The sequence below is a fragment of the Fistularia commersonii genome, chromosome 10, assembly GCF_037954325.1.
Source record: "Fistularia commersonii isolate RoL2024-O1a breed Wild chromosome 10, RoL_Fcom_v1.0, whole genome shotgun sequence".
NCBI classification, from domain to species: Eukaryota; Metazoa; Chordata; class Actinopteri; order Syngnathiformes; family Fistulariidae; genus Fistularia; species Fistularia commersonii.
Window position 1 is genome coordinate 17,646,786 of NC_141293.1, and position 20,028 is coordinate 17,666,813.

Below are 20,028 nucleotides of genomic sequence, written 5' to 3' on the forward strand. Positions count from 1 at the left end.
GGTTTGACCTTGGCGGCCTGGCGAGCCCGGGCCTGTCTCTCAATGCAGGGCGGGGAGCACTTGGACCGCCTCAATGGGAAGAGAAAATACGTCTTCTCTTTCCTCTTGCTCCCTCTTTCTCTCCACACTGATGGGATTCAAACACATGGCTTGGCCTGTAGACATCCACCACAGAGGATACTTTCTCTTTCCTTCCCGCTCTTTACTCACTCCTTTCCAAACTTTAATTCTATTTCTTTATGTCATTGTTTGTTTCACAGCAGTAGCGACGCTGTGAAACGTTACTGCTTTACATATCTTAGACTCAACCCTCAATAGGTGAGCTGCCGTGGCGACCGCGGCGACAAAAGCCCGGTCCACCTCCCCGGTCAGACCGGGTCCAAGCCCCTGCCCCCTCGCCGCTCGGGGATTTCCCCCCCCACTGGTGCAGTTTCTCTGTTTTCCCACTAAATGACCGGATCAGAGTGGATCAACGCAGTCGGAAGCTTCTGGCACCGCGTTTTTATTCCTGCCTTTATCAGCTGGCTGCAGCGGCACCTTTAATGGATGAGGCCGATCTGCGATTCCACACGGCAGCGGGGTTTTATCGCCCCGTCGTCCACGAAACCAAAAGAGGCCTTCATCTGGTGATATGTTTGTGGAGCTGCAGCGAGTGCCAGGCAGCTGCCACTTTCATGTGCACTCACATCCCTGAAGTGCACGGCTGGGACATGACAAACACTCCGGCCTTTGTGATACTTAACGTCTTAGTTTGGCTTGCTAAGAAGGCGACATTATGTCCACCTATTCCTTTCTTTTCGTGTTGTTTTTTTCTACGCAAATATGTGATTTTTTTTTTTTTTGAAAGAATTTGATAGAAGACTATTTCCCACCAGTACAACTTAAAATGCACATGAAAAATGTCTGGATGCCAACTGAAAAACAGCATTTGTTACAGGTTGCAGTGAACTGTAAAATGAGATGATGAGATGAGAATAACTTTATTTATCCCGAAGGAAATTGTTGTGCCAGAGTTTCAAGTCAAAACATAACAGTAATAGATAATAGTAGAAAGGAGGAAGAATAAGAAATACAATGAAATATAATGAAATATAAATTGTCTTAACTGTTAACTGTAACTACAAAGATTTGATTTGAATTGAAGATTCCCTGCAATATTAACAGCAATATTATATAGGCTCTGTATGTAATAATCAATGAAAAAGTCATGTTGATGTTAGCACTTGTAGCTAACTTTGCTCAAAAATTTAAATGCATAGATTTAACCATGAGGAAAATCTGTAATTTTTTTTTTTTTTTCTGCAGATAATTTATTGAAAAAATGTTGTGTCTGTGTGTTTGTGCGTGCATGCCTACTCCAAGCATGTGCACACACACACCTAGAGTGAAATTATGAGACAACTTGTTATTTCTCACCAAGGTTAGCGGGTTGCTAAAAGGTGACATAACAAACGCTGTGCTAAATGTTAACAACATATGATTTAAAGTTAAAAGTTAAAAATGTAGCCAAGCGTTTGCGTTTTCTTCTCCGGGTCTGCGTGGGTTTTTTTCCTCCGGGTTCTCCGCAGTCCAAAAACATGCGGTGGGTTCATCGAAGACCCCAAAATGTCCAGATGTGTGAACGATAGAGTGAATGGTTGTATGTCTCCGCAATTTTCCCTGCGATCGACTTGCAACCGGCCCAGGGAGAAGCTCTCCGGCTCTCTTGCAACCCGGGATGCATGATAGGTGACATAGATAATGGCTCAAAAATTAGGGTGCAGGAATTTGAATCGGGTCAAGCGTTCCACCTTTACCTAATTTGAAAACTATCTCGGACCTTAATCGGCACTTTCGTGCGCTTTGCTGATCATCCCCGCATGAGGAAGATCGCTGGTGTTCTGAGTTTAATATGTGATCTAACAACCTCTGCGGTTCAGGAATGATTGACTTCAATGAAGGAGAACCAAAAGCGTGTCCAAACTGGAAACTCTATCTAGAAACCATCGCCACGGAGACCCGCGGGACTTCAATGTTCATCTCTACATAAAACAAGCGCGTATCATCCGTCGGCCGCCTGTTCGAACATACGAGACGTATGCAATCTTTGCGGCATCCCCCTTGTCATCTTAGTGTCGCCCCCCGCCGTGAATCAGACATGCACTTATTAACTGAGAGGAATGCAAACGGGCTGCGTGGAATGCAGGGTAGCGAGGGGGAGGATGTGTGTGTTTGTGTGTTTGGGGGGGAGTTCTCTGTCTCTTTCGTGGAAACCCCTCCTACTCAGGAGACTCTTCCAGAGTTTTCTGAAACTATCTCCAGACACGGAGGCCGTGCAGGGCGACGGACAGCCGAGACGCTGTGAGGTCACGGGCGGGAAGGGATATTTAGCTTTCGTCATCCGTCTCTGTGAAAATTAACGTTTCGAATTCTCTATAATCTGTTTTATTTGTGCTAATTTTGTGAGCTCATTGCCTGAGAGTCAGCAGTATTCACATCACTATTATAATGAAAAAATACATGGATGAAGAAATAGAGGATTACTTTATATGTTTTTTAATTGCGATATATTCATTTATTCATGTCCACATATTAGATTAATTGATTCATTAACGAGAGAAAAATAGCGTCATTATTCTCGATATACAAGACATATGTAACGCAAATGTTAAATGTGTGTCATCATATTCTTTGTTTAGGTTTTTTTTTTTTTTTTTTCCCTTTTTCCTCATTTTTCTCATTGCGTTTTTTTTTTTCTCTACATTATTCTGTCAAGGTCTCGGCTGAACGACACGTTCACCAAACCCGGTCTGTAACCAGATAAAATTACGCTTACGTAGTGATTCCCTTTTAGCCTCCAGCCTGTTTCCTAAACTCAGAATTATCATTCACATACTCACTGGTTTGTGATTTATTTAAGGTCAATGGCATTTAGATAATCCAGAGGCCGCCGGGCCTCCGCCGCCCCCCCCCGACACCCTCCCGACCCCGCCGCCTCTGACATCTGATGGGGGGTGGATTGTTTGCAAACAGACTTGGAGAGGATGCAAAAAAAAGGGAAATCCATTAGCAAATAAAGGAGCCGCCAAAATCTGACGTCCCCTTTAGCCCCACGGTTTCACACGGCTCTTCGCCGTTCTCACTTCCGGGGGAGAAATTCAAGTTTGCGGAAAAGGCTTTCACTCCTTGAATCCTTCGGTGACCTTGTCGCCGGATCGGCAAACAGCAAACCGGTTTAGCTCCCCTGTTTAGATATTTGAATGCCTATCCAGTTATACGATATCTCGAAGATCAGTCTTTACGATAAATGTTGTATCTGAAAAAGCGTCGCAGTCCGATTTAATGTTTGCTTACTGGAAAAACAAATGTATTCTATATTTTTTTCTTTCTTTCTTTTTTCAGAACTGCGCCGTTTACTACTCTCTTATTTGACAACGGAATGATGACATGGGTGAGAATTATCAACCAGTGCACAAATTATTGATATCAATGATGTTAATATTACCAGAAAGAATATCAAATGACTGGATAGGCGAGTAAGTGTCTGTTGTTCTTTGATTTAAATGTTTGTTTGTGTTTGGCGAGTCGGTCTCTCGCCATGGTTTTACATTTAAAAACTATTCAATTTGCTGTTCAATCATTCATTTTATCCATTTGCCTGCTTTAAAGAGTAAAAGAGCACCGCAGGAGGCAGAAATTGTAGCTTTTATGGAGTTTTTTAAAACAAAAACAGAGAGCGTATCATTCGGAAATGATAATTTGAAATGACGACTTGGTAGGCGTCAGCTGATCCCGTCGTGTCATTTCTTACCGAGTCCCGTCACAGATGAGCGTCGGCATCCCATAATGTGCAGGCTTCTCGCTGTTCTCAGGGTGGGGGTCGGCAAACGGACCCTCAAACCCCTGCCTCCTCTGGCCTGAGCATACAAACGGCCTTAAACACTAGCAGATTAAGGAATCAGGGAGCCTGAAAAGGCCTCCGAGACCCCGACTCAGGAGTTAAGCGGCCGTGAATAAGATGTGGCGACAAAACAAAAAGCTACCGTGTCGCTCACGCATCTCGGACGGGAATTCTGACGTCATGCGTGACAAAAGAGCGAGGAGCGAGCTGTAAAATATACTGTTAGTTTTGTTTTTAGAGTCCTTCATCCACTCAGAGGCGAACGAACGTCTTTGTCTCCATTAGAAACAGATCAAGAATGCATGAGGCCCCCAGACACTAAATAGAAGAGTTGTTTACTAATTAGCTGTTTACTACTCGTAGTTTTTTTTTGTTGTTGTTGTTGCTATTTTGCTAAGCGTAGGATTATTCATTTACAAATCGACTATTATAATTGGAGCGTTTTGTTGTTAAAAATAAACCCGATCGCCCGAAAATCAACAGAATCGATTCACGAGCGAGGAACGCTTTTAAGAAATTAATTAATTTTGGTAATTAATTAATTACCAAATTAATTAATTATTTTAATTTATTTTAATATTTATTTTAATTTATTTTAATTTATCTATTTAAATTAATTTAGTCAGTCAATAAATAAACAATAATTGACTTAAAAATTTGCAGGAAATTTAGACAAACCAAAAAAAAAAAATTGTGAATAATCTAATACTTTTAATGATAAACTTCCTCGACATGAACAAGAATGTGTCTCCCAAAAACATTAGTTTATAGAAATCATTGACCGGTTTGAAGACAATTGCCAGATTTACAGATATAATATAAACAGGAAAAATATATATATATTTGAACGGCCCATTCCAAGATGGCTACATTTAGGTCCCAGCTGGAGTCTTTCAATAAAAGTTGAATTAAATAACTCTTCATTTACCGTCACATGGGGTTAATTTATGGGTTGGTTTATAAAGGCGCAGTGTGAACACTTAAGATCTACATTTAGATCCATATTGGGGGAAACTGTTGGCTGTCCCCTCATGGGTGGCCTGGTCAGGCCAGAAGACACTCTGGTAGTGGTCACCATGGTGATGAGCAGGACTTGGAGAGTTATCCGGCTTACTGGAAACGTGGTTTATTGTTGACTTTCAGGAATGGGTGGGGGTTGCAGCCCGGGATGGGGGCGCGGGGAAGGAGGATGCAGAAATGCGAACATGGGATACCCAGATCACCTCGCAGGTGACGACACTCAGTTTTGTTTTGACACACACGTACGTCATCCTTATCATAACCTAAATGGGTATCATCTGGGTGCGAAATTAAATCTGTGTATCCCAGTGCATGTCATTTTACTCTATCCTGCTACCTAGAAGCATATTCAAAACACACCGCAGCATAAATCCTCAGTTTGATCTTCAAATCTGTTCAATTACGTTTCCTCTCTGTGTTCATAGACATAAAATAGATTGTTTATGATTTCACACAATCATAGCTACCATGGATGTATCATTAATTACGTTAATCAATTTTATTTCATGTACTCAGGGCTCTCCCGCCATGTTCTTTTGTAAAAATATTTCTAATCTGAAGGTGAAGTCTTTCCAAAAGCCAAACAACTTAATAAAATGGATATAAATAAGTAGAATTAGTCTACCAACTAAACTTAATATCAATAATTTTTCACAATACTAAAAGTGCTTGTGGATATTAACAACATATATACTTGGTACTTAAAGGGGAGTTTATTAGCTTATATGTCTATCGAAATAGCATCCCATATATAGAGATGGACATGTCTTGGAGCTCATTTGAAAAATCTAATCCAGGATAACTTTAAATAATTCCGATACATCACATGAATGCAAAAGGACAGAGGTGTATTTATATGTCAATCCAACAAGAAAAAAAAGACCATGTTTGACGGGCAGAAATGTAAAACCTAATTGATTCAAATCATGGTTGTAGTGATTCTGCTGGAGTCTGAGGCAATAGATCCAGGCACAATGATGTTTCACAAATTTCCATTCTGTCTGTTTTTTTTTTTTTTTCTTTTTTTTTTTTAACCTATTTTGCTTCATTGGTTTAAATGTCATGCCTTTCATGGCTAGACTTTTTTTCTCCGCACAGTAGGAGCTAAATCCAGTTTCCAGGATGGAAATTCAAGTGACGGTTCTATTTCCATTGGGGGAATGGTGTGCTTTGGCTCCCTCTCGTGGTCAAATGTGGAATTGCACCTATACAGAAGAGGGACGTCTGTTGTTTTTGCAACGCCCATTCTTTTATTTATTTTTTATTTTTTATTTCTATATAGCCTTTGTCAATCAAAACAAAAAACTCTAAATTGAATATGTATATATATGCATGTATATATTTCAATTTTCCACTTTCTTTCTTTGAAGCTCATGGCTTTCATTTCTTCAACATGATCTATTTTTGGACCAGGTGACTGATACGCCCGTTGCATAATATGTAAATAAATTGTCCACCATAACATATCTGGATTTCACTAAAGTGATAATTTGCATATTAAGTAATAAAAGACGATCGGCAGCGTTTGGGAATATTTAATGTTTTGATTTGATCAGCTGACCTTCGGTCACGTGACTGCATCCGCTTCCGTCCAAACCAAACAGCGGAATTCGCACTGGAGGCAAGTAACCGAACTATGCGGCTACATTCAACCCTTAAAAATGTTTTAAAATTTGAAAAAAAAATATAAATCGGATATTTTTAATCTTCCCGGGTTGAGTCGGCGTCTGTGCTAAACGTAAACCACACAGAACTCAGTTGAAAAACACAGCAGCTTTAGGGAACACACTCGCCCTCGTTGCTGCGCAGCTCGACCAGGCAAAAACGTTGTGGCGATCATCGAACAAGTTTACAGCTTATGTTAAAAAAATGTAGTTTTTTTTCCACTCTATTGATATGCCGAGATGAAAAGTCGATGCTTGATATTCTCGCTGTTCTTGCGTCTTCCCTTTTCTGGCAGGGAAATGACAGCAGAGTCAAGAACGCCTTAAATTTATCAATTTGTCAATGGGGTTTAACACGTAGGTTTCTCCACCAACACTGAGCTACTCGTCAACCACTAGCGTGTGCTTCCTCCACGTGAAAATATCAAATTTAAGTTCAAATTTTATATCCCTCTTTAGATCAGATACAGCCTTGACAATGATAAGAAAGGTCAAAGTTCACAATAAGAGGATTGTGTTTTTGTAGACTTAGAAAAAGCATATTACAGGAGGCCAAGAGAGCTTCTCTGGTATTGTATCTGGAAATCTGGAGTGGCAGAGAAGTATGTTAGGCTGGTGCAGGACATGTATGCTCGCTGTGAGACAGCGGTACGTTGTGCTGTAGGGGTAACAGAGAAGTTCAAGGGATCAGCTCTGAGCCCCTTTTTGTTTGCAGTGGTGACCGATGAGGTTAGACAGGAATCTCCATGGACCACGATGTTTGCAGATGACACTGTGATCTGTAGTGAGAGCAGGGAACAGGTTGAGAACAGAATGAGAGGAACCCAGGTGGAACGGTGAAGCTAGTTGGCGGATTTCAGGTACTTGGGATCAACAGTCCAGAGCAGCGGAGAGTGTGGAAAGAGACTGGTCCAAGCAGGTTGGGATGGGTTGAGAAAAGTGTCAGGGTTACAAAGAGGTAGAAGAACATCAGCCAGAATGAAAGGAAAGGTGGACAAGACAGTGGTGAGACCAGCGATGTTGTATGGACAAGAGACAGTGACAATGACCAAAAGACAGGAGGCAGAGCTGGAGGTTGCAGAGATGAAGACGTTTAGGTTCTCTTTGGGAGTGACCAGGATGGAGAGGATCAGGAATGAGTCTATCAGAGGAACAGCACATGTTAGATGTTTTGGAGAGAAGGTCAGAGAAGCCAGGCTGAGATGGTTTGGTCATCTCAATCTGGACGTAGTGAGAGAAGATATGAAGGTGAGAGAGGAGGATACAGAGAAAAGTGTTAGATGGAGAAGTTGGATTCACTGTGGCGACCACTGAAGGGAAAAGCTGAAAGGAGAAGAAGAAGAATATACAATAAATAGCCGTAATGAAAGAAAGCCTTTTTACGGTTTCAAAGGTTTGGATTTTAATCCACTTAAAAGAGACCAGTGTCCATAAAAGTGTAAATTAAAAGAAATCTTGCTTTTAATATAAAAAAAACATTTATCTCACTTTATCTTAACTGAAGTTTGACATTGACCTCAACATTAAGTATTGGTTGATGAACAGTTGAATAAATATGGCTGTCATTTACCAAAGTTTGATGTGTAATTATTGTATTAAGTTTTCTGAAATGCTCTAACCATCCGATTCCCTTTTTAAAATAACTGGAATGTCCTCAAATATTTAATACCTTTACTATGTCAAGGTATTTCAGGAGTGGAGTGCATCCATGAATTAAGCCAAGCCAGAGAAGCAGCATGACAATATCAGCTATTAAATATCGATAACAATGATACTAATAATTTTAAGCGTATATCTAAAGATGCGAGCAGTGAAACGTGGACTCTCTCTTCTCGGTGCTGCAAAGCTCATGCAATACGCCTTCTCAAACACATTACTCCTAATTCTTTGCTTTTTCCAGTCAGTGTTTCAGATAAAGATATCTCTGGCTTCGAATAAGGTTAATTATGAAGACATTTTAGTGAGACTGAAAAAGAGATCGTTTGTAAGACAATATTGGGTCATTTGATGTATTGATATCCTTGTGAAGCAAATTTGACTCCATTTAGCTCCAACGTCTGTCCGTCGCCGTCACAGAGCAGGAACCAAGAGTATCCTCTGGAGCCGGGTGGACGTGCGACGGCGCCTCCACTCGTGCACTGAGGGGGAAAATAATGCCGTCCAATAAATCCTTGTCAGACGCTCCCATCACTCAGTTTGTCAACTGCAGGATCCTGAGAGACCATCACCTGCAGAGGTACAACACACTCCCTTTTCCAGCTTTAGTTTACCTGCCGGTGCGTAACCGAGTGTGTGTTTGCAGAGAGGACCTGTGGGTCCGAGAGGGACGGATTCTCGACCCAGAAAAGCTGTTCTTTGACGAGCAGGGCTACGCGGACCAGCGCGTGGACTGCGAAGGCTGCATCATTGCTCCGGGCTTCATTGATGTCCAGATCAATGGTAAAGACGAACATTTTAGGACTCACGCAAACATTGGAAGACTTCGGATGCCGTCGGCAGTTGACCACGGAAAGCTTAAGTTGTCCTGGATAAATACACTGCTCAAAAAAATAAAGGGAACACTTCAAAAACACATCCTAGATCTAAATGAATGAAATATTCTTATGAAATACTTTGCTCTTTACACAGTTGAATGTGCTGACAACAAAATCACACAAAAATCTTCTTCTTCTTCTTCTTCTTCTTTCGGCTTTTCCCGTTAGGGGTCGCCACAGCGAGTCAACTTTCTCCATCTAACCCTATTCTCTGTATCTTCCTCTCTCACACCAGCTACTTTCATATCCTCTCTCACTACGTCCATAAATCTTCTCTTTGGTCTTCCTCGAGACCTCTTGCCTGGCAGCTCCAATTCCAGCATCCGTCTACCAATATATTCACTATCTCTTCTCTGTACATGACCGAACCATCTCAGTCTGGCTTCTCTGACCTTCTCTCCAAAACATCGAACATGTGCCGTCCCTCTGATAGATTCATTCCTGATCCTATCCATCCTGGTCACTCCCAAAGAGAACCTCAACATCTTCATCTCTGCAACCTCTAGTTCTGCCTGCTGTCTTTTGGTCATTGTAACAGTTTCTAGTCCATACATCATCGCTGGTCTCACCACTGTCTTGTACACCTTTCCTTTTATTCTGGCCGATAGTCTTCTATCACATAGTACCCCTGACACTTTTCTCCACCCATTCCAACCTGCTTGGACCCGTCTCTTCACCTCTTTTCCGCACTCTCCGTTGCTCTGGACTGTTGACCCTAAGTACCTGAAATCCTCCAGCTTCTTGATCTCCATTCCCTGTAGCCTCACCGCTCCACCCGAGTTCCTCTCATTCACACACATATATTCTGTCTTGCTGCGACTAACTTTCATTCCTCTCCTTTCCAGAGCATACCTCCACCTCTCTAGATTTTCCTCTACCTGTTGTCTGCTCTCACTACAGATCACAATGTCATCCGCAAACATCATGGTCCATGGGGATTCCTGTCTAACCTCATCTGTCAGCCTATCCATCACCATTGCAAACAAGAAGGGGCTCAGTGCTGATCCCTGATGGAGTCCCACCTCCACCTTGAACTTCTCTGTTACCCCTACAGCACACCGTACCAGTGTCTCACAGCTAGCATACATGTCCTGCACCAGTCCAACATACTTCTCTGCCACTCCAGACTTCCTCATACAATACCAGAGCTCCTCTCTTGGCACCCTGTCATATGCTTTTTCTAGGTCTACAAAAACGCAGTGCAACTCCCTCTGGCCTTCTCTGTACTTTTCTATTAGCATTCTCAACGCAAATACTGCATCTGTAGTACTCTTCCTAGGCATGAAGCCATACTGCTGTTCACAAATGCTGACTTCTGCTCTCAGTCTAGTTTCCACTACTCTTTCCCATAACTTCATTGTATGGCTCATCAACTTTATCCCTCTGTAGTTGCCACAATTCTGCACATCCCCTTTATTCTTAAAAATAGGCACCATCACACTTTGTCTCCATTCTTCAGGCATCTTCTCACTCTCTAAGATCCTGTTGAATAATCTAGTCAGAAAATCTACCGCTGCCTCTCCTAGACACTTCCACACCTCCACAGGTATATCATCAGGACCAACTGCTTTTCCACTCTTCATCCTCTTCAATGCCTTCCTCACTTCACTTTTACTAATTTTTGCTACTTTGTGGTCTACAATAGTCACCTCTTCTACCCTTGCCTCTCTTTCATTTTCCACATTCATCAGTTCTTCAAAGTACTCTTTCCATCTTCCCATCACTCTTCTAGCATCTGTCAATACATTTCCCTCTCTGTCCTTTATCACCCGGACCTGTTGTACATCCTTTGCATCTTTATCTCTCTGTTTCGCCAACCTGTATAGATCATTCTCACCCTCCTTACTATCCAACCGAGCATACAAGTCATCATAAGCCCTTTGTTTTGCCTTTGCTACCTCTATCTTTACCTTTCGCCGCACCTCCCTGAACTCCTGTCTGTTCTCTTCAGTCCTCTCAGTATCCCACTTCTTCTTCGCTAACCGCTTTCTCTGTATACACTCCTGCACTTCCTCATTCCACCACCAAGTCTCCTTATCTACTTTCCTTCCAGATGACACACCAAGTACTCTTTTACCTGTCTCCCTGATAACACTAGCTGTAGTTGTCCAATCATCTGGAAGCTCACCCTGACCACCCAGACCCTTTCTCAACTCCTCCCTGAAAACCATGCAACACTCCTCCCTTTTCAGCTTCCACCATTTTGTCCTCTGCTCTGCCTTTGTCCTCTTCATCTTCCTTGTCACCAGAGTCATCCTACAAACCACCATCCTATGCTGTCTGGCTACACTCTCACCTACAACTACTTTGCAGTCACTAATCTCTTTCAGGTTACCTCGTCTATACAAGATGTAGTCTACCTGCGTGCTCCTACCTCCGCTCTTATAAGTTACCCTATGTTCCTGTTTTTTCTGGAAAAAGGTGTTCACTACAGCCATTTCCATCCTTTTTGCAAAATCTACCACCATCTGTCCCTCTGCATTCCTATCCTGGATACCAAATCTGCCCATCACTTCTTCATCCCCTCTATTGCCTTCACCAACATGTCCATTGAAGTCTGCACCAATGACCACTCTCTCATTTCTGGGAATATTCTGCATCACTTCATCTAACTCATTCCAGAACTTCTCCTTCTCTTCAGATTCACATCCCACCTGCGGGGCATAGCCACTAACAACATTGAGCATCACACCTTCGATTTCCAGTTTCAGACTCATAAGTCTATCTGACATTCTTTTCACCTCTAGGACGTTCCTAACAAACTCCTCCTTCAAGATAACTCCTACTCCATTTCTCTTCTTGTCAGTACCATAATAGTACAACTTAAAGCCTGCTCCTAAGCTTCTAGCCTTACTACCTTTCCACCTGGTCTCCTGGACACACAGTATATCCACCTTCCTTCTCTGCATCATGTCGACCAGCTCTCTACCTTTTCCTGTCATAGTCCCAACATTCAAAGTCCCTACTCTCAGTCCCAGACTCTTTCCCTTCCTCCTCTCTCTCTGCTTCCGAACACGCACTCCACCTCTTCTTCTTGTTCTTGTTCTTCGACCCACAGTAGCCCAATTTCCATTAGTACCCTGTAGGTCATCAGTACCAATGGCGGTCGTTGTTAACCCGGTCCGCGACCGATCCGGTATGGTATAGTTTTGGTTGTCTCGCATATTTGGTTTTGGCAAAAGTTTTACGCCGGATGCCCTTCCTGACGCAACCCTCTGCATTTATCCGGGCTTGGGACCGGCACAGGGAGACACTGCTCCGTGCCCCCCCAAGGCAGGCTTGGAGAGGCACGGGCCAGTGCCGCCCTGAGGCTGCATTAACAAAATCACACAAAAATGATCGATGGAAATCAATTGTATCAACCCATGGAGGTCTGGATTAGGAATCACACTCAAAATTAAAGTGTAAAAACAAACTCCAGGCTGATCCAACTTTGATGTAATGTCCTTAAAACAAGTCAAAATGAATCTGTGTTGCTTCCTGAGTGGACACTATGATTTCACACAAGTGTGATTGACTTGGAGTTACATTGTGTTGTTCAAGTGTTCCCTTTATTTTTTGGAGCAGTATATTTGCAAGTAAACGCAAAGGGGTCAAAGGTTATGTGCATGCGTCTTTAGTGGGCCACAGGGGGCCATGTGACCCTATCAGCCAATCAGATTGGCAGGTCCTGCAGAGCATTCCTGCTTCCCAATGCTTCCATTTGACTTTTTTTGGACTTTTTTTTTTTTTTTTCCAAAGACGCATCTCGAGATGAAAGTAGCAAATAGTGCTAGTAATGGCCCTTGCCATCATTTCTAAGAATGCAAGAGATAATTTCATAAATTACAGCCATCGGCTGCACATGTTTTAAGTCAGACCTCCGGAGGTAGAAGGGGGATAAACATAGAAGCAATCTGGGTAAATGTACAAAATGCAATGTACAACTGTTGTAGTGATATTGATCGAAATAAATATATCAATATTTATCTCAAAGTGCTTTTTATCAAAGCCCGGTACAAAGGAGAAGAAGTCAGAGAAGGACGTCATGCATTTATTTATTTCAACTGCAGAAAATGACACTCCTGCAATGCATGTTGGAGCGGGACGATCAGAATCGGAAATACGTTATCGATTCCCGGGAGAAACCGAGTAGATGTATTCACGTTTGACATGATAACTTGTCCGTCCTACTGAAGCGACTGAAAATATCCGGGTAAAGTTATTTTGCCAATCATGTTAAGAAAATGGCCGGAGTCCTGAACGTGGACCGTTGGTTGATAATCACTTCCTCTTCCCGCAGGAGGATACGGCGTTGACTTCTCTCAGGCTTCCGAGGACGTCCGCGCTGGAGTTTCTGTCGTGGCCAAAAAGATCCTGGAGCACGGCGTGACATCCTTCTGTCCCACACTGGTTACTTCTCCCCCAGAAATCTACCACAAGGTGACTCCCAACAGATGCGCTTGTGTTGTTTTTTTTATTATTACCATTTTTTTAATGCGAATCGTGTCGCATTGTCCCTAATATTTCATTGATCAATGAACTCTCAAAGTTTTCTTATTTTCTTTTCTAACACATGTTTCAGGTTTTGCCTCAGGTCAAAGTTCAAAATGGAGGATGTGACGGAGCCGGGGTTCTCGGTAAGAAGCGACGGCGTTTTCTTTATCGCCGCGTGAATCCGTGAGTTGCGTTGGATCCTGCCGCCCTTCCCCGCACAGGCGTACACCTGGAAGGTCCGTTCATCAGCGAGGAGAAGAAGGGAGCTCATCCGGAGAAATTTCTCCGCACTTTTCAGTCCGGCGGCCTTCAGGACCTGATGGAGGTCTACGGCAGCTTCGACAACGTCGCCATGGTAACGCTGGCCCCCGAGCTAAAAAGCAGTCAGTCGGCAGTTCGGGAGCTCTGCCAGAGGGGCGTCACCGTGTCGCTGGGTGGGTGAATCCTTCAGATCTGCTGCTACAAGAGTACCGGGCGCAAAAACGTCTCATCTGTTCTTTTCACAATATTTGCATCTCGTCCATTAAATAAAAACAGAATAGATTTGCATATTTATTGCTGCCCCCCCCCCCCCCCCTCCTGTAGGCCACTCTGTGGCCAACCTGTCCCAGGCGGAGGAGGCCGTTCAGCTCGGAGCCTCCTTCATCACTCACCTCTTCAACGCCATGCTGCCCGTGAGTCACAAACGCCCTTTTTGGCTTATTTCCGTCTCCTGGCTCAGGATGGCCAGACAGAAATAGATCACCTGAACCAAATAGAAAAATTGGGGGCGGACAGATATTCAGCCTAAGATACGGCTTCTGAGAAGTTGAGGAGAGTGTCCGCCTCATGTCATTCTCAAGCGCTCCTCCGTCCTTATATTTTCTCTCCTCACCAAGTAAAAGTAAATTAAACGGGGGTCGGAGATGTCGGAAGACAACAGTTGTTTGCTGTTGGTCTCAGGGTTTTTGAAAGTACCACAGCTGTAAACATTCTTCGCCAGCTGCTTGTTTCTGCTGTCAGTTTTACTCTTTAAACCATAAAGCAGCAGGGAGCGGTATGTTTCTGGAAGGTTGTTGTAATAAACTACGGTAAGAAACGAAGAACGCCGATGTCCTTTGTTTTGCGAATCGGCAGTAACGGCCATCAGACGCGAAATATTCACCGCGTTTCTCATCATCTTGTCTGCCGAACGCCTCTTCAGTTCCACCATCGGGATCCAGGTATCGTCGGTCTGCTGACCAGCGATCAGGTCCCCGCGGGCCGGACGGTTTATTACGGCATGATCGCTGACGGGATCCACACAAACCCCGCCGCTCTGCGGATCGCTCATCGAGCTCATCCCTCAGGTCAGTCTTAACACAGGTATATTTTATACCATTATTCCAAATCTAATCTCAGGAAGCAGTTTAGATGTTAACTGACATTGTAAAATAAAAGAGTGACCTTAAAACACTTGATAGCCTTAACTTTGACACTTCTTATCCTCCCTCCTTCCTACTATTATCTATTATTGTTATGTAGGCACAACAATTTCCTTCGGGATAAGTAAAGTTGGTCTTATTTTATCTTATTTTACACCAACTTTGAATAATCGAGGAGTACTGACAGCAATATTGTCTGATATTATGATTATCTTATGAAAACTTAAACATTTGTTTAGGTATTTCACTTTTTGGGCTTCTTTTCTCCTGTAACATTTGGAAAAAAAAATGCACTTCTTTGCTTACCATTGTCATGCAATCATATGACGAATGTTTGTTTTACTTGTATATTCGAAACAAAATGTACGTATAGTTTCTAGTGTTCTGACACATGCGTGTGTTTCCAGGTCTGGTGCTGGTGACCGATGCAATCGCGGCGATGGGTCTTCCTCCGGGTCGTCACACTCTCGGCCAGCAGGTCATCGAGATCCAGGGTCTCCACGCCTACGTGGCAGGTACTGCAGCTCCTCCGACACTGAACCCTGTCACATTTACGTCCTCCATAGTTTTGTGGAAGAGGAGACGCGTGTCTTCTGCTTGACTCCTCATGTCAACTGAAGACTTCGAGTTCTATATTTTTGCAAATCCCAAAAACATTTTGGTATTTTTTAAAATTCATTTTTTTTTCTTCTTGCAATACCGTATTTTCACGACCATAAGGCGCAGTCTCAGTTATGTGTGCCATTACTGTATTTAACACGCACATAAGGCACACCCGATTATAAGGCGCACCTGATTATAAGGCGCGGGTCTTATATACAATCTACACCCACACTTCCCCTTTTAACGTTCCCATGGTGTCCTCTACTACGTCCGCCTTACAACAACAACACACACACAAGCATACAAGTGTGCGTATTTAAAAATAGAGCTGGAGCAAAACTGAGTTTGGTATTCACATTTTTTCACCTGTAATCGTCATCAATCAAACCCATCGAAGTTCTCATCCTCTGTTTCTGATTTGAACAGCTGCGCTAAATCTCCATCCAACATGCCGGGTTCACTTTCTTCGCTGTCAGAGTCACTTTCCGTGCCGCGCGGCTCCTCGGAAATAATGCCGGCTTTTGCGAAAGCTCCAACAACAGTGCCGGCAGACACGTCAGCCCGAGCGTCTACAATCCATTCGCAAATTGTGGCGTAACTCGCCCGGCGCTACCTTCCAATCTGAGTGAAACCGTGGTCTCCATCGGTCATCCATCGCTCCCAAGCCGCTCGCATCCTAAATGTAAACATCTGGTTCACACTTGTTCTTTGCCTGATGATCCGCTGTTCGAGTCTTTCCTCCAACTCGGGCCACCTCGCCTTTTGTCCCTGGAAACTCAGCTGCGTGTTTTTGACTTGTCGTAGCTGGTTCTCCAGCTTCTTCCATTTGCAAACCATCGATTCATTAGTCTTAGATTCTATCGCGGCTGCTCGATTTCCATGTTCCTCCATGTAGCTGATGGTCTTCAGTTTAAACTGTGCTTCATAAACGTGTCTCTTTGCCATTTTCAGGGTTGTTGAAACAACGATGTTCTGCATAACGCAAATACATGTTCTTTTATATACAATCAACGCCCACACTTTCCCCTTTAACGTTCTCACGGTGTTCTCTACTACGTCCACCTTACAACAACAACAACACAAACTGTAGGGTGCGCCGCACATTTTTAAAGAAAATCTAAGACTTTTATGTGCGCCTTATAGTCGTGAAACTTGTTTTTTATAAAGCCTTCAGGTGATTTTATCATTTTTCCAGGATTTTTTTTTTGGCCTCTTTTAATGTTATATTCCTTTTACTTTTCAAGCTCATTATTTTTTCTCATGTGTAGATAATTTGTCGATTTTTCTGTGCCTCCGTTGCTCAGATTCTGCCCGTATCTAATTCTAAGGAAAAGTGCAACCTATTTTTAAGGCAAATTAACTGGAAACACCTGCCTCATCCTGTTATGGCCTGTAGGTCACAATTCATTTGAGAAAATGTCAGTTTGTCTTGCTACCCAACGCATGTCATATTTCCAAAAACGCTTTCTATTGTGATGCAGCGCACGTTTTATTTGGATCGCCGAACATCCAACAGCAGGATGATGATGAAAAATGAAATAAACAAAACATACAAGCAATAGTATAGACTATTAAGCTAAAGGCAGCAAAAATAATCAGTATTTCAGTTTTTTAGTTAGACAAGCCTCATAAAAACAGGTATAGAATCAGCATTTGAGAGCGAAGAGAGACAAAGAGGGAAAGACAGACCAGAGAGATTTGTGAGAACGTTCCCTTTGCCAGTTTACGGCTCGTAAATTGTTCCTCAGTGCCTTGATAGCACTTGTATTGTATTTTTATGTTCCTTTGCAGCCGCTGCGTTGCATCAAACCCTGCGGATGCTACCGATGCTATGTCATTGCTTTCGCATTACTTTCATAGTCATATGCATTAATGGATCGAGCCAGAGGTTGATTATAAGGTCATCGGTTGTTTGAAACTTACAGTGTGTTAGGTGTGTATATTATATGTCGTATTATATTGGCAGATAATTGTATAAAAAAAAGTTAATTTGCGATATCAAAAAAGTATTGTATTGTTCAGCACTTAATTATAATAATTTTATATGTATTTAGGTGTGTGAGTGTGCGAAAATGTCTACATACATGCTGTATTGCATTTATGTACATTTGTGTGTGTGTTTTTAATTCCCATTCATATGTACACACACATTTTTTGACCCTCACTGAGTTTATTTGACCATTTCAGTGTTTGGTCTTTCCATTTTTTTTTTTCCCCAAGGCACTAAGACGCTGAGCGGCAGCATCGCCACAATGGACATGTGTGTTCGCCACTTCAGGCAGGCTTCAGGCGAGTTTCATATCATATTCATTTCTCAGATGAATTAAGGAACTTTTATTTATGTTCAAGGCGACAGCCGATACTTGCAACCCACATGTTAAAGTAGTTAGTGTGTTGTGACAAATGCATCAGACCAGACTGGCCTATCAATGTAGTAAAATGCACCCAAAAATATTCAGGATTATAAAGAAGCGTTTAGATTCCATATTTATTTTTGAATTATTCAAGTATACTCACGACAGGAATACATATATGTATTCCTGTCGTGTGCAAATACTGTGCAATATTTCATTTCATAACAGCTACACTACAATTTTTCCTTTTATCATACTATTGTGCACTCCTTACCTCACTTGTTACTAAGACACTTTATAGTTTCACTGAGACACTTTATAGTTTATAGTTTATTTCTATTTCTAATTCTGCCTTTTTCTTTTTATTATTTATCATTGTTATATTTTCTGTAACTCTGGCACAACAATTTCCTTCGGGATTAATAAAGTTGTTCTTATCTTATCTTATCTTATCTTATCTTATCTTATCTTATGTATGTAGAATTACTTACAGGGTTGCAACAGAAGTATCTGCATTGTGTGTTTTCTTTAAGGAAAGCAGAGTTCAGACTACAGATAAGCTTCTTTGGTGAGGTCAAAGGTCACCTGCGACTTTTTTACACTTCACAATATAGTTCATGGCCTCACAGTTCATCCGTGACGCCAACGCCGCCTCCTATTCTCAACCGATGCGTCGTCAAGATTTTCAGCTTCCGTCAGGATTTTTTTTTTTTTTTCCTGTCTGAAATTTTGCCTCCTTTCTGCCCCCTTGTGCATCTTTTATTTTACCACCCGTGGCAACAGAAACAACACATTGGAAACATTTTCCAGTAACCAAGGTAACCAGGTTCCAGCTAGGTGTATATCGGTACGTAAAGGGGATAGAGCCTTTGAGCAGAGGTGATAAATTGCACGAAACATACAGAACATTAGCCGCCTAGATGTGCGTACGTGGATTCTCTGTACTTTTTTTTCGGATCGCGCTCTCGTGAAAGACGTTCAGCCGCGTTGCCGTTCGCCGCTGCATCATCTGACAAAGGTTGTGTCTGCGGCGCAGGCTGCAGCGTGGAAGAGGCTCTGGAAGCCGCCTCCCTGCATCCCGCCCAGCTGCTGGGAATCAGCGAGCGGAAGGGAAACCTGGACTTCGGCTCAGACGCAGGTCAGCAGCCTCTGCCCTCCGTTTTTCCGAAAGCGACCGTTGCCGCTTCACGAGTCCTTTGTCTCTCCGCAGACTTGGTGCTGCTGGACGACGCTCTCAACGTCACAGCCACCTATATAGCCGGGGAGGAAGTCTGGAGAAAAACGGCGTAGTAGAAAACGGAAGCTGACCCGTGTTGCCTTCGGGGGGTTTTTATTCCCCACATGACTGCAAATCTCATGGCATTTTTATTCATTGGAAAGTTTTATCCCCCTGAAACTTGCACAAACAGGACTGCGAGGAAGTGTTTTATAAATGATGGACATCAATTTACAATGAAACAACAACGATTTAGATGAATGTTAAAGTTTCGTGAACAAGGTTTGCTTATATTTCCCTAGTAGTCCTCTATATTTCAGTAACACCTTTTTTTTTTTTTTTTAACCTCCAATGTTTAAGGCAATCATGATTCTTGTTGGCGATGTTTCAGTCTTCCTTCAAGTTGTGATATATTTTGATGTAAGGCTTTAAGCACTACATTACTCCCTCTGCAGTGGCAAAAAGGCGAAAGTAATGTTTTTTTTTCATCAGTACATCAGTTCTCATACTGCGTTGGACATGTGAATATGTTTTCGATTAAACAACCGGAACACTTGATGGGAAAATGGCAATAAATAAAAAATTCTGGGAATTTCAAATTCAAGGTTACACTATTTACTTGTATATCATTATTGTCTTATCTGCCAGGCAAGGATGGAGAACGCATCAGGCCCCGGATCGACAATCTGACCCGTTGTATTTATTCGTTTCGATTGTATCCTGGATTTTTATTTATTTATTCACTATAATGCTTGTTTTCCAAGACACTTTAATAAATCCTTTTTAAAAAATCATGGGGAAATTTAGCAAGAAAATTTCTAAAATTCAAAAATGAAAAGAGCTGGACTGGAAATCATGCTGTTATCAGGGAGTTTGTA

At 42.5% G+C, this 20,028-nt stretch overlaps 1 protein-coding gene across 1 annotated transcript; it reads left to right on the forward strand.

Moving 5' to 3' along the window:
• The first annotated feature begins 6,390 nt into the window (after positions 1–6,390).
• Positions 6,391–19,749, forward strand: amdhd2 (amidohydrolase domain containing 2). The gene is made up of 12 exons (XM_086154145.1): positions 6,391–6,521; positions 8,641–8,800; positions 8,867–9,003; positions 13,381–13,520; positions 13,663–13,717; positions 13,796–14,008; positions 14,160–14,248; positions 14,758–14,902; positions 15,385–15,492; positions 17,801–17,869; positions 18,971–19,072; positions 19,145–19,749. Exons 2-12 carry the CDS (start codon positions 8,718–8,720, stop codon positions 19,222–19,224), a joined length of 1,221 nt encoding a protein of 406 aa, XP_086010271.1. The 5' UTR covers positions 6,391–6,521; positions 8,641–8,717; the 3' UTR covers positions 19,225–19,749.
• The last annotated feature ends 279 nt before the right edge of the window (positions 19,750–20,028 follow it).

Excerpts from the sequence above, each read along its gene's own strand:
- amdhd2 (XM_086154145.1), top strand. The coding sequence starts at position 8,718 with ATGCCGTCCAATAAATCCTTGTCAGACGCTCCCATCACTCAGTTTGTC. Across the intron at positions 14,249-14,757 it reads TCTTCAACGCCATGCTGCCC|TTCCACCATCGGGATCCAGG; the intron begins GTGAGTCACAAA and ends ACGCCTCTTCAG. Across the intron at positions 14,903-15,384 it reads TCATCGAGCTCATCCCTCAG|GTCTGGTGCTGGTGACCGAT; the intron begins GTCAGTCTTAAC and ends GTGTGTTTCCAG.